Source organism: Rutilus rutilus (assembly GCF_951802725.1).
Source record: "Rutilus rutilus genome assembly, chromosome: 16".
Lineage (NCBI taxonomy): Eukaryota > Metazoa > Chordata > Actinopteri > Cypriniformes > Leuciscidae > Rutilus > Rutilus rutilus.
The window spans coordinates 56105-68807 of NC_140224.1; the positions used below are offsets into that span (position 1 = coordinate 56105).

The window sequence follows — 12703 nt, forward strand, 5'->3', positions numbered from 1 at the left end:
GCAACAGCGCCGAGACCCGCCCACAAAGTTACTTGCGCTTTGCACTTTGACACTTGCGTTTCAGATCGTTAAAATAGGGCCCTCGGTCTCTCTCGCGCACTGTCGAGCGCGTTCTCGGACACACTCGGTCTCTCTCGCGCACTGTCGAGCGCGCTGGCTCGCGGCATTCGCCCAGTCCGGCGCCTCATAAACACACACACAGAGAGAGCCTACTCGGATGAAAACCGCTTCAGTGAGCTCAATTATAGTAACGCCGCATTTTTATTGACAGTAACGGCAACGGCGTTGTAACGGAGGAAACAGTAATTAGTTTGATTACTCGTTACTGACAAAAATAACGCCGTTAGTAACGCCGTTTATTTATAACGCCGTTATTCCCATCACTGCTGACTACCGCAACTGGTTTAGTCCAAAAATGTGCAGTTCTTTGGCAGTTGGTTCTGTTCAAGGTCGGATCACGTTCTCACCACAAACGAACCGCTCCAGAGTTCGTTTCAAAACGTACCGAGACCACCTCTTCGAGCAGGTCTCGGTACGCTTGTTTGGTCCGCTTTTGGTGCGCACCCGAGTGCGATTGCCGCATTCACACCTGCCCAAACGAACCGCACCAGTGGGGAAAACAAACTCTAGTGCGATTCAACCGAACTAAATGAGGCAGGTGTGAAAGCACCCTGAGACCCCTTAAATAGGATATACAGTATCATATACTTCATATGCTGACATGACTGTTGACATTTAACTGACAGATTGATCTTGAGTTGTTGGTACTCAATCTACAGAAAGTTAGTTGACAATTGAAAGTTAGTCGACAATTGGTTAATAACCTGTAGCAAAATAACATTGACAGTCAACAGGCACTTTTTTGTAAAATCTGTAGATTAACACTTGAATTGTACCTTATAGTTTGTAGGCAGTCAGTTGAACGTATGTTACTTGTCAGTTGAAACAGTGTTGTTGAATGTCAACATTGTAACCTGTTTCTGTTAGTTACAAAAATGTTTTGACTATCACAATACTTATTGTGATGCAAGATTTTTCAGGTGTTATCTGAAACGTTATTCTCTGTTGGGTTCCATTGTAACTATTAGTTTGTGTAGTGCTACACTTTGTGTTCTCTGCTTTCCATCTTCATTTTGGAGTAAAGTGTATGCAGGGTTTAAAGGGGAAGTTTTTTTTTTTCTCCTCTCCAACTTTTACTTCCCCGTAGATTTGCTAAATCCGCCACTGAGCATTAGCATGTCAAGTTAAAAACAAATATAAACCAATTGACACAGCTAGATTTAACCTTCTCCCACTGTCCCACATGTAAAAACATATTAACCTGCGTTCTGTGGCTTATTGAAGTGTGTGTGTGTGTGTGTGTGTGTGTGTAGAGGGTGGGGTTTGTTTATTACAGTAGAAGGCTGGTCTTGTCCTGAAACTATAAATGACCCGCAGCTCCTCGAGACTGAAGGAGATCATCGACAGACACACACACAGAGGAGGAACTTCATTCAGTGTGTGTTTCATACAGTTGCTGATCTGTGAGTGTGTGAGTGTGATGATGAACATCTCGCTGTTTGCTGCGCTCCTGGTGTGTGTGTGTGTGTGTGTGTGTGTGAGCGAGAGCTGCACCTGTTTTCCAACTCATCCACAGCAGTTATTCTGCAGTTCTTCGATAGGTACGTCACACTGGAGCTTAATCTTATTACATGTCAGAATCAGATTTAAAAAAATAGCAACACTTTCCAATAAGGTTCATTAGTTAATGTATTAACTAACATAAACTAACATCTTTGTTAACGTAAGTTAATAAAAATGTAACTAAAATTAAAGGTCCCGTATTATGCCCCTTTTCACAAGATGTAAAATAAGTCTCTGATGTCCCCAGAGTGTGTATGTGAAGTTTCAGCTCAAAATACCCAACAGATCATTTTTTACAGCATGTTTAAATTGTCATTTTTGGGGGCACAGAAAAACACGCTGTTTTAGTGTGTGCCCTTTAAATGCAAATGAGGTGCTGGACGACCCAGGGGGCGGAGCTTCATGACATCGCGCTCAGTCTCTCAGTCATCTCACGGAATGATTTTAATATCATAAACTCTCAGTAACGGCGTTCATTTCGAGTCAGACAATAATGCCTACAGAGTCAGAGTGCTGTATAGAGATGAAACAGGTATAGTTTAGTGGTTTAATTACGGTTATAATGTATTTGTCATCGGCTTGTAGGCTATGTATCCATTATTTATTAATACAGCCTACAAGTCTGCTGTCTGAATGATGATCAAACATATACTGATGAGTTTAATAAAGTTTATTGTACATCACACAAAAGATGAAGCGTCAGTTTTACTTCAGAAAATCACCGTAAGAGCTGAGTAAACACAGTAAGTTATAAGAAGTGCACAAGTAGCCAGTAGAGTCATTAAAGAAGGAAGTAGAGGGATGTAGTCCAAACGAGCCGTTCACTGTAGTCGACTTCTGTTAAATAAAATATCTCGCTTGGCATTGAACTTTGAGCTTTATAATTTTACAGATATTATTTATGCTCTAACAGCAACATTACACACTAACTAAAGTTTGAAACATGGGATCACGAAGAACGGGACCTTTAAAATTAACTAATGTTAACAAATACAACCTTTGAATTTAATACCGTATTAGTAAATGTTGAAATTAATATTAACTAAAATTAATAAATGCTCTATAAGCACAGTTCATTATTAGTTCATGTTAACTAATGTAGTTAACTAATTTTAACTAAAGACCTTATTGGAAAGTGTTACCAAAATAATTATATACTTGTAAATATGCATTTTATTGAATACTAAATATTCACAAAATGGCAGTAAATTATTCAAACATTTTTTTGATTCTCACTAATTTGTCTTTCTTATCTTTTAAATAACAGCGTATTGATTATGTATGTTCAGAAAGTCTTCCAGTTTTGTAGAATCTCACAAGTCAGAGGCCACAGGGCATAGCAAATACAATATCTTAACTTTTTGATTTTTACCTTGAAATTTTACATTTTTATTAACTATTAATTAAACTTTTCATTAAGTTACAAACCCACTGCAGGTCCTTCACAAACCCCAGTTTGACGTGATTTTTTTGATGACAAATTTTCACACAAAAAAAATTCTCTTTGTATTTTTGCATAGTACCAGAATATCCTATTCAAATCAATGTGATAAACAAGTTAAGGCTAAACATAAAGTCAGACGTAATCTGAAACTAATCAAAAAGTAGTCAGAAAATGTGTAACATAACAGATTACGTTACAAACTACAGTTCCCTTTCGAGGGAACTCGCACTGCGTCGAGAAGTTCAGTCCCTCTTAGCAAAGGGAGCCTTAGAGCAGGTTCCTCTTTAAGAAAGGGAATCCGGGTTCTACAGCCGGTAAAACGCAACACCAATCGAGATTGGACTTGTCCCATACAGGCTTTAGAGACTTAGCAGTTTTGGATCTAACTAACTGAGAGTAGTTTTGGATCTAACTAACAGTTTTGGATCTCTAACTAACTGAGAGTAGTTTTGGATCTCTAACTAACTAAGAATAGTTTTGGATCTAACTAACAGTTTTGGATCTCTAACTAACTGAGAGTAGTTTTGGATCTAACTAACTGGGAGTAGTTTTGGATCTCTAACGAACTTAGAATAGTTTTGGATCTCTAACTAACTTAGAATAGTTTTGGATCTAACAAACAGTTTTGGATCTCTAACTAACTGAGAGTAGTTTTGGATCTAACTAACTGAGAGTAGTTTTGGATCTCTAACTAACTGAGAGTAGTTTTGGATCTCTAACTAACTGAGAGTAGTTTTGGATCTCTAACTAGCTGAGAGTAGTTTTGGATCTAACTAACTGAGAGTAGTTTTGGATCTCTAACTAACAGAGAGTAGTTTTGGATCTAACTAACTGAGAGTAGTTTTTGATTTCTAACTAACTGAGAGTAGTTTTGGATCTAACTAACTGAGAGTAGTTTTGGATCTAACTAACTGAGAGCAGTTTTGGATCTAACTAACTGAGAGTAGTTTTGGATCTCTTACTAACTGAGAGTAGTTTTGGATCTCTTACTAACTGAGAGTAGTTTTGGATCTAACTAACTGAGAGCAGTTTTGGATCTAACTAACTGAGAGCAGTTTTGGATCTAACTAACTGAGAGTAGTTTTGGATCAAACTAACTGAGAGTAGTTTTGGATCTAACTAACTGAGAGTAGTTTTGGATCTCTAACTGAGAGTAGTTTTGGATCTAACTAACTGAGAGTCGTTTTGGATCTCTAACTAACTGAGAGTCGTTTTGGATCTCTAACTAACTGAGAGTAGTTTTGGATCTAACTAACTGAGAATAGTTTTGGATCTCTAACTAACTGAGAGTCGTTTTGGATCTCTAACTAACTGAGAGTAGTTTTGGATCTCTAACTAACTGAGAGTAGTTTTGGATCTAACTAACTGAGAGTAGTTTTGGATCTAACTAACTGAGAATAGTTTTGGATCTCTAACTAACTGAGAGTAGTTTTGGATCTCTAACTAACTGAGAGTAGTTTTGGATCTCTAACTAACTGAGAGTAGTTTTGGATCTAACTAACTGAGAGTAGTTTTGGATCTAACTAACAGAGTAGTTTTGGATCTAACTAACAGAGTAGTTTTGGATCTAACTAACTGAGAGTAGTTTTGGATCTCTTACTAACTGAGAGTAGTTTTGGATCTCTAACTAACTGAGAGTAGTTTTGGATCTCTAACTAACTGAGAGTAGTTTTGGATCTAACTAACTGAGGGTAGTTTTGGATCTAACTAACTGTTTTGGATCTCTAACTAACAGAGTAGTTTTGGATCTCTAACTAACTGAGAGTAGTTTTGGATCTAACTAACTGAGAGTAGGTTTTGGATCTAACTAACTGAGAGTAGTTTTGGATCTAACTAACTGAGAGTAGGTTTTGGATCTAACTAACTGAGAGTAGTTTTGGATCTAACTAACTGAGAGCAGTTTTGGATCTAACTAACTGAGAGCAGTTTTGGATCTCTAACTAACTGAGAGTAGTTTTGGATCTAACTAACTGAGAGTAGTTTTGGATCTAACTAACTGAGAGTAGTTTTGGATCTCTAACTAACTGAGAGTAGTTTTGGATCTCTAACTAACTGAGAGTAGTTTTGGATCCAACTAACTGAGAGTAGTTTCGGATCCAACTAACTGAGAGTAGTTTTGGATCTAACTAACTGAGAGTAGTTTTGGATCTCTTACTAACTGAGAGTAGTTTTGGATCTCTAACTAACTGAGAGTAGTTTTGGATCTAACTAATTGAGAGTAGTTTTGGATCTAACTAACTGAGAGTAGGTTTTGGATCTAACTAACTGAGAGTAGTTTTGGATCTAACTAACTGAGAGTAGTTTTGGATCTCTAACTAACTGAGAGTAGTTTTGGATCTCTAACTAACTGAGAGTAGTTTTGGATCTAACTAACTGAGAGTAGTTTTGGATCTAACTAACTGAGAGTAGTTTTGGATCTAACTAACTGAGAGTAGTTTTGGATCTAACTAACTGAGAGTAGTTTTGGATCTCTTACTAACTGAGAGTAGTTTTGGATCTCTAACTAACTGAGAGTAGTTTTGGATCTAACTAATTGAGAGTAGTTTTGGATCTAACTAACTGAGAGTAGGTTTTGGATCTAACTAACTGAGAGTAGTTTTGGATCTAACTAACTGAGAGTAGTTTTGGATCTAACTAACTCTCAATTAGTTAGATCCAAAACTACTCTCAGTTAGTTAGATCCAAAACTGTTAGTTACATCCAAAACTACTCTCAGTTAGTTAGATCCAAAACTACTCTCAGTTAGTTAGATCCAAAACTACTCTCAGTTAGTTAGAGATCCAAAACTGCTCTCAGTTAGTTAGAGATCCAAAACTGCTCTCAGTTAGTTAGAGATCCAAAACTACTCTGTTAGTTAGATCCAAAACTGCTCTCAGTTAGATCCAAAACTACTCTCAGTTAGTTAGAGATCCAAAACTACTCTCAGTTAGTTAGAGATCCAAAACTACTCTCAGTTAGTTAGATCCAAAACTACTCTGTTAGTTAGAGATCCAAAACTACTCTCAGTTAGTTAGATCCAAAACTGCTCTCAGTTAGTTAGATCCAAAACTACTCTCAGTTAGTTAGATCCAAAACCTACTCTCAGTTAGTTAGATCCAAAACTACTCTCAATTAGTTAGATCCAAAACTACTCTCAGTTAGTTAGAGATCCAAAACTACTCTCAGTTAGTAAGAGATCCAAAACTACTCTCAGTTAGTTAGAGATCCAAAACTACTCTCAGTTAGTTAGAGATCCAAAACTACTCTCAGTTAGTTAGATCCAAAACTACTCTCAATAAGTTAGATCCAAAACTGCTCTCAGTTAGTTAGAGATCCAAAACTGCTCTCAGTTAGTTAGAGATCCAAAACTACTCTCAGTTAGTTAGATCCAAAACTACTCTCAGTTAGTTAGATCCAAAACTACTCTCAGTTAGTTAGATCCAAAACTACTGTCAGTTAGTTTTGGATCTCTAACTAACTGAGAGTAGTTTTGGATCCCAGTTTCCATGCATCACAGTTGCTTTGGCATTCCAGTCCTTGTTCTGGGATAATCAGGCATAGAATGACTGGCATGAGTTTGTACAGACATGCAGATGCCTGTGGCTTTCACCGAGCCCATACAGTAAATAGAATCAAAATTTGATTTTTATATCAAGTATTCATTTCCTGACCTTAAAGGTAAAGCGGAGGATCTTTCCGAATTTTAGATAAGACCCGCCCTCTCCACTTTTTGAAAAGTTTGATTGATTCACCAGAATGATTGACAATTAGGAGGACCAATAGTATAGGTCACCCACCCGGAAGTAAAAAAATCTCCCGCTATACCTTTAAGTATCCGATTCCCACCGTAACCTCTTCAGCTACAGTATGTTTTAGGTACATCTAGCTGGACTATATTTAGTAATTGATTTTTAAAGGTATTAAAGGACATTTAAGAATCAATAAGAGAATCAATTCTGTAAGACACAGGTGATTCCCTTCAATGACACAACTACATTCTGAACTGTTATTTGACACTGCCTGAAATGATTCTTTTAACATAATAGACTACACACGTAATACGCATGTGCACGCAGTCTGCGTTTTCACAGATTCACGTTTTTGAAATTTACACGGAGATGATAACGTTTTAGAATTTCTTTTTAAAAACTTGCACCTTGGAACCTATTTAAAGTTTCCATTCTTGTGCCACCAAACACTGTTTTTGTGCAAATGAACGGCCAGAATGCATTAAAAGTTTTCTGTTTTCAGTTAAAACAGTGACATGTAAGCGGCCCCCTAAGTTAATAACTAATGATCTTTGCAATGGAAGTGAACTACTTTTAATGGTACAAAACTAACTTTAGCTGGACAATAACTTTATTCTAGAGCTGCTGTAAAGCCAAAACAATCTCTGTTATTGTAATTTCCTATTATCACTGTAAAGCTGCTTTGCAACAATCTATATTATTAAAAGCGTTATATAAATGAAGGTGACTTGACTTGACTAATGCGCTCAGAATCATATGCTATAGTATATAACAACTGATTATTTTCCCATTAGTAATGCAAGCTAAGGTAACTGGGAAGAAGAACATACCCAGAGAGAGTAATGAAGATGACATGGTTCAATATGACATCAAAGTGATGAAGGTGAGCTAAAGTATTGATGATCATATAAATGTTCTGCTGGGAATTATAATGATCTGATTTTTTGATCTGACAAAAAAATCTGATTATAATGACCTGATTTCCGCATGCTTTTCCTGGGCCAGATTGGCCTGACATCCAAATCAGCAACATCTTGAGCAACATAAGCAAGCTGAAATTCAGTGCAATCTATATACAGACCCTTTCCAAAAAAAATGTAATATCATGGAAAAGTTTATTTATTTCCATAATTCCATTCAAAACGTTAAACTTCCATAGATTATAGATTCAGGGCCCACATCTTAAACGATTTCAAGTATTTAGTTGTTTATTTGTACATAATTTGGGCTTCCAGCTCATAAAACCCACAAAAACAGGATTTCAGAAAATTAGAATATTACATGAAATCACACAGTAATTCCACAGTGATACCATGGTCATTGAACCAGGTTTTGGTTATTTTGGCAGTGTGGGCAGGTGCAAATCCTGCTGGAAAATGAAGTCAGCATGAAGTGCTCTGAAAATGTCCTGGTAGACGGCTGCGCTGACTCTGGATTTAACAAAGCACAGTGGACCAAAGTCCTCTTTTCTGATCTCATTTGGAAACCAAGGTCCCAGAGTCTGGAGGAAGAATGGAGAGGCACACAATCCAAGATGCTGGAAGTCCAGTGTGAAGTTTCCACAGTCTGTGTTGGTTTGGGGAGCCATGTCATCGGCTGGTGTTGGTCCACTGTGCTGTCCACTCAACGCAGCCGTCTACCAGGACATTTCCAGAGCACTTCATGCTTCCTTCAGCAGACAAGCTTTACGGAGATGCTGACTTCATTCTCCAGCAGGATTTTCACCTGCCCACACTGCCAAAAGAACCAAAACCTGGTTCAGTGACCATGGTATCACTGTGGAATTACTGTGTGATTTCATGTAATATTCTATTTTTTTTAAATCCTGTTTTCGTGGGTTTTATGAGCTGGAAGCCCAAATTATGTACAAATAAACTAAATACTTGAAATCGTTTAAGTTGTGGGCCCTGAATCTATAATTCAGGAAGTTTAACCTTTTGAATGGAATTATTTAAATAAATAAACTTCCATGATATTCAAATTTTTTGGAAAGGGTCTGTATTTTATTTAGAACACATACAAATGTCATTTACGTCTTTTAGATTTGTCAAGAGATTTAAAGTGTCGTTGTTGAAGAGTGCGCATGTGTGAACAAGCTCTAGTGTAAGAACGAGCCTATGATTGAATCTAGAAATAAAACAAAAAAACTGAGAAAAATTAGTATAAATATTCCTCAGATGCCATGTTCATCATTTATAGTAATTTGAACGACCAATTTGCGACAATACAGTTTTGTGAAACAGTCGTGACTAGCTAGATGATTTCTTCAATGATGCATGCATCGTACTATAGTAGTGAAGCAGCGAGTTACGGCGTTGTACGGGAAACACACCCCAGAATAGTCCATGATTTAAATGGAGAGTCACAGTTTTTTGGGGGTTCTTGTCGACACATATACATGAACGTGTGACATACGCTTTGGAAACACGGTACGTGAAGCTTCGAAACCTTTGCCAAGCTTTTTTGCTGAAATCACGTGACTTTGGCGGTTTGATACACGCTCCGAATCACTGGGTCGAAACAAAGGATTCGAAGCTTCACGAAGCGTGTTTCTGTAGCGTCCGTCACTATAGACTCTATTTTAAATTGAATAATTTTTAAATAGTGGATCTGCAAAAAATCCAATACACTGCTACAGTATACTATACAAACAATGGTTTTACAAAATCATGGTTTTGCAGGTGTTCAGAGGTTCTTCTGAAAGAATAAAGCAAATCAAGCATGCCTATACAAATGAGATAATGTGTGGGGCCATACTTGGAAACGGCCAGCATTTGCTTTCAGGTAAATACAAATACAAAATCCTTAACTCAATCTGTTTGCAATCACATCGTTATCTATAGGGCTCAGCTGATTGGTTCCTGCCAATCAGTAGCCAATGAGCTCGATGCTCAACCTTCAAATGCTTGGTCAGTGTTTACTGTAACATCTTTCAGAAACCCACCACCTTCCCCAGCTCCACCTGTATAGATCTGCTACGGGTCATGCATGTATGTTATATTGAACAGCAACATTAGGCAACATTCGAAAGCTTACAAACTCAGAAATTCATCCTGTGAAAACTATTTTGAAATTGGACGTTGCCTTACCATGGAAATGGTACTTTAAATTATTTTAGCAGGCTCCTCCCCTAGTGGGCGGGGTCAGGTTTCATATTACAAAATGTATTTTAACTACTTTATTATCTAATCTTTTCTAATCTTGACACAACACATATCGTCGGAAAGGTCTGAGTCTCAAGGTTCCATGTTTGGTGACTGTTTTGTGATAGAAGATAGAAATTTGAACAGAAATGTATTAATTTGTTACAGGAGAATGCATCAAAAAACATGACAAATTATGGAATTTTGGTACAATGTTTAAGCAAAATCTCATAGGAACTTACATTTTTGTGATATTAACTTCAAATTTGGAACACAACTTGGTTAGATATGTGGTTTTGATTTTATAGTAATTTTATAGTAAAAAAAAAATAACACTAACATAATTAACTAACATAAGTCTAACTATTAGGTTAGACTAGTGTGCTTGAGCATTTAGAGCACACACTTTTACTTCTGATTTACTCTAAAATGCTTTTATAACGTAATCATTTTTTAAATAATTTAAATCAATCACTAGCTCAAGTAGAGCATTTATTTACTGCTCGATAACCCAAGACTCAGCTGTATGTGGCTTGCCGTCTGCTGCATGACATGTTCCCTGGTTTGTTTTAATGTGTTTTATGACTTTTTTATATCAAAATGTCGTCAAGAGTTTTTGGTTCCACTTTATATTAAGCGGTTTTAAGTACTATGTACTTACATGAACTTACATTGAAATTAATAATTTGATACAATGTACTTATTGTGTAACTACATGTTTTTACATTATACTTACATTTGAAAAATTCCTGCATGTAATTACAGCTGTAATTAATTTATGTAATTACATAATTTATTTATTGTAATTAACTAATTTAACAGGAATTAGGAAACACTGACTAACATTATGAGTGGACCTCAGGGAATATAAAACAAAAATGAAATATACAATGTTTTCTGTCCCTTAGGATATGTGGACACGGATAGCAGACTCTTCACTACAATGTGTGACTTCAATATGAGCTGGCACAGTCTCTCCTTAAAGCAGAAAAACAACATCAAATACAGATATCCGATGGGCTGTGACTGCAAGGTAAGAACACGTTTATTTAGAGATGCATGAAATATCGGCCACCATATGTTCATTTTTGGATGTTATCGTTATCGGCCCAAATAAAAAAAATTGTCCGATATATTAAAAAATGTATTATTTCCTTCAGCTGAAACACTTCAGATGCGCACTGTTCACCATGATGGTTTTGAGTTGCATGAAATATGATTCAAATCACTTCAAAAAAGGAAAATACAGTAAAGTGTCAACACAAGTCTGTCATAAAGACTACATAAAATTATAATGAAAACATCATTATAATAGTTTGTTTTGGACATGGATTTTAAGGTTGAGACTTTTGTTTTTGTAATCAGGCTCTCAAAAATTATATAAAAACTTGGATTTAGATTTATCAATATATCGGTATCCCTACATTTATTTAAACCCAGCTGACAATGATCCAAACATTACGACAACTCTGTAAAGATGAAATGAAACCTTCAATCTAAAACAATTTTCTCATGTGTTTTATGTTTTGTATCATACACAGTAAAAAACATTGGGATAATTTTAAACCTAACCATTTTTTTACACATGTTGGGTCATTGTGTTGGGTTATTTTCCAAAAATGTTGGGTAATTTTTTCAAATCGTTGGGAAATTTCCAGTAATAACCCAATGCTTTGGGTTAAAATAGGTGCTATACCACCCCATATTTGGGTTACTCGTTGGGTTATTTTTAAGTGAGCAGTTAAACAATTCTAGAATACTAACTCGTTCACTAATTAATTTCAATGTCCAAAAGTACCCTGACATAGACTTGATATTAGGGTGTGTGTAGGCAGAAGAAGACGAGGAAGGCAGAATTGCTCCAATACAAAGTGTTTACTTACAAATATAACAAAACGGCAGGATACATACACAGGCTGTGACGTTACATAGACGAGAACGGACCAAGACTGACTGAACAGAGGGAACTAAATACAGACACTGATGAACACAAACCAGGTGACACAGATGAAAATGATTGACAAGACACAGGTGATGATAATGAACAAATGATGGTAGATATGGCAACGGATGAGTGGCGGGAAAACAAAAGAAATGTGACTAACAAGGCTGAACAGAAACACAACAGTTACACTTGATTTATGAAGGACAAATTTACCATAGGACAAAAAACCATAACTGGTTTTACTACCAGTTTACTAACAGTTAACTACCATAACTGGTATATTATATTGTATTGTAATATATTAATCTGTGAATGGATCTGCAGATCTCCATCTGCACTCGCCAGCCCTGTCAGCCCAGCTCTAGGAGCGAGTGTGTGTGGGACAACCGGTCTTCCCCATGGTCCGAGCCATTTCAAGACTCCGCCTGCTTCAGACACAGTGACGGCTCCTGCAACTGGTACACAGGAACGTCCAAAAACCACACACACATCTGACGTCTGAAGACCCAGAGCACCACTGAGTCTGAGTGTGAAAGAAGCTGCTTGATGCTGATCAAATCTGAACACAAGCAAGACCTTTAACCCCCTGCATCCACCCAGAATAATTTGCATAATTGCATTGGATTATTAGCATGTTATATTACTCTAATGCTTTCATATGACGACACATTGTTTCTTTTAGGTCATTTGATTTTCTATCTAAAAAAAAGCAATTCAGTGATTTATTTTGAATTGAAAAAAAAAAAAGGGTATATGGGCAAAAATGCCATTTTCAACTGATCTTTAATGCCTAAAGAAATCAGGAAGATGCAGCGTGGGC

The 12703-nt window shown here is 36.7% G+C and overlaps 1 protein-coding gene across 1 annotated transcript; it reads left to right on the plus strand.

Moving 5' to 3' along the window:
* The first annotated feature begins 1457 nt into the window (after window positions 1-1457).
* Window positions 1458-12380, plus strand: LOC311306525 (metalloproteinase inhibitor 2-like). The gene is made up of 5 exons (XM_084434964.1): window positions 1458-1661; window positions 7590-7678; window positions 9477-9579; window positions 10847-10971; window positions 12208-12380. The coding sequence occupies exons 1-5, from the start codon at window positions 1541-1543 to the stop codon at window positions 12376-12378; spliced, it is 609 nt and encodes a 202-aa protein (XP_084291090.1). The 5' UTR covers window positions 1458-1540; the 3' UTR covers window positions 12379-12380.
* Window positions 12381-12703: the final 323 nt, after the last annotated feature.

What these genes read in the sequence shown, in the direction of transcription:
- LOC311306525 (XM_084434964.1), top strand. Translation starts at nt 1,541, where the DNA reads ATGATGAACATCTCGCTGTTTGCTGCGCTCCTGGTGTGTGTGTGTGTG. An exon ending in ATTCTGCAGTTCTTCGATAG is followed by an intron (nt 1,662 to 7,589) that starts GTACGTCACACT and finishes TTTTCCCATTAG; the next exon opens with TAATGCAAGCTAAGGTAACT. An exon ending in CGATGGGCTGTGACTGCAAG is followed by an intron (nt 10,972 to 12,207) that starts GTAAGAACACGT and finishes ATGGATCTGCAG; the next exon opens with ATCTCCATCTGCACTCGCCA.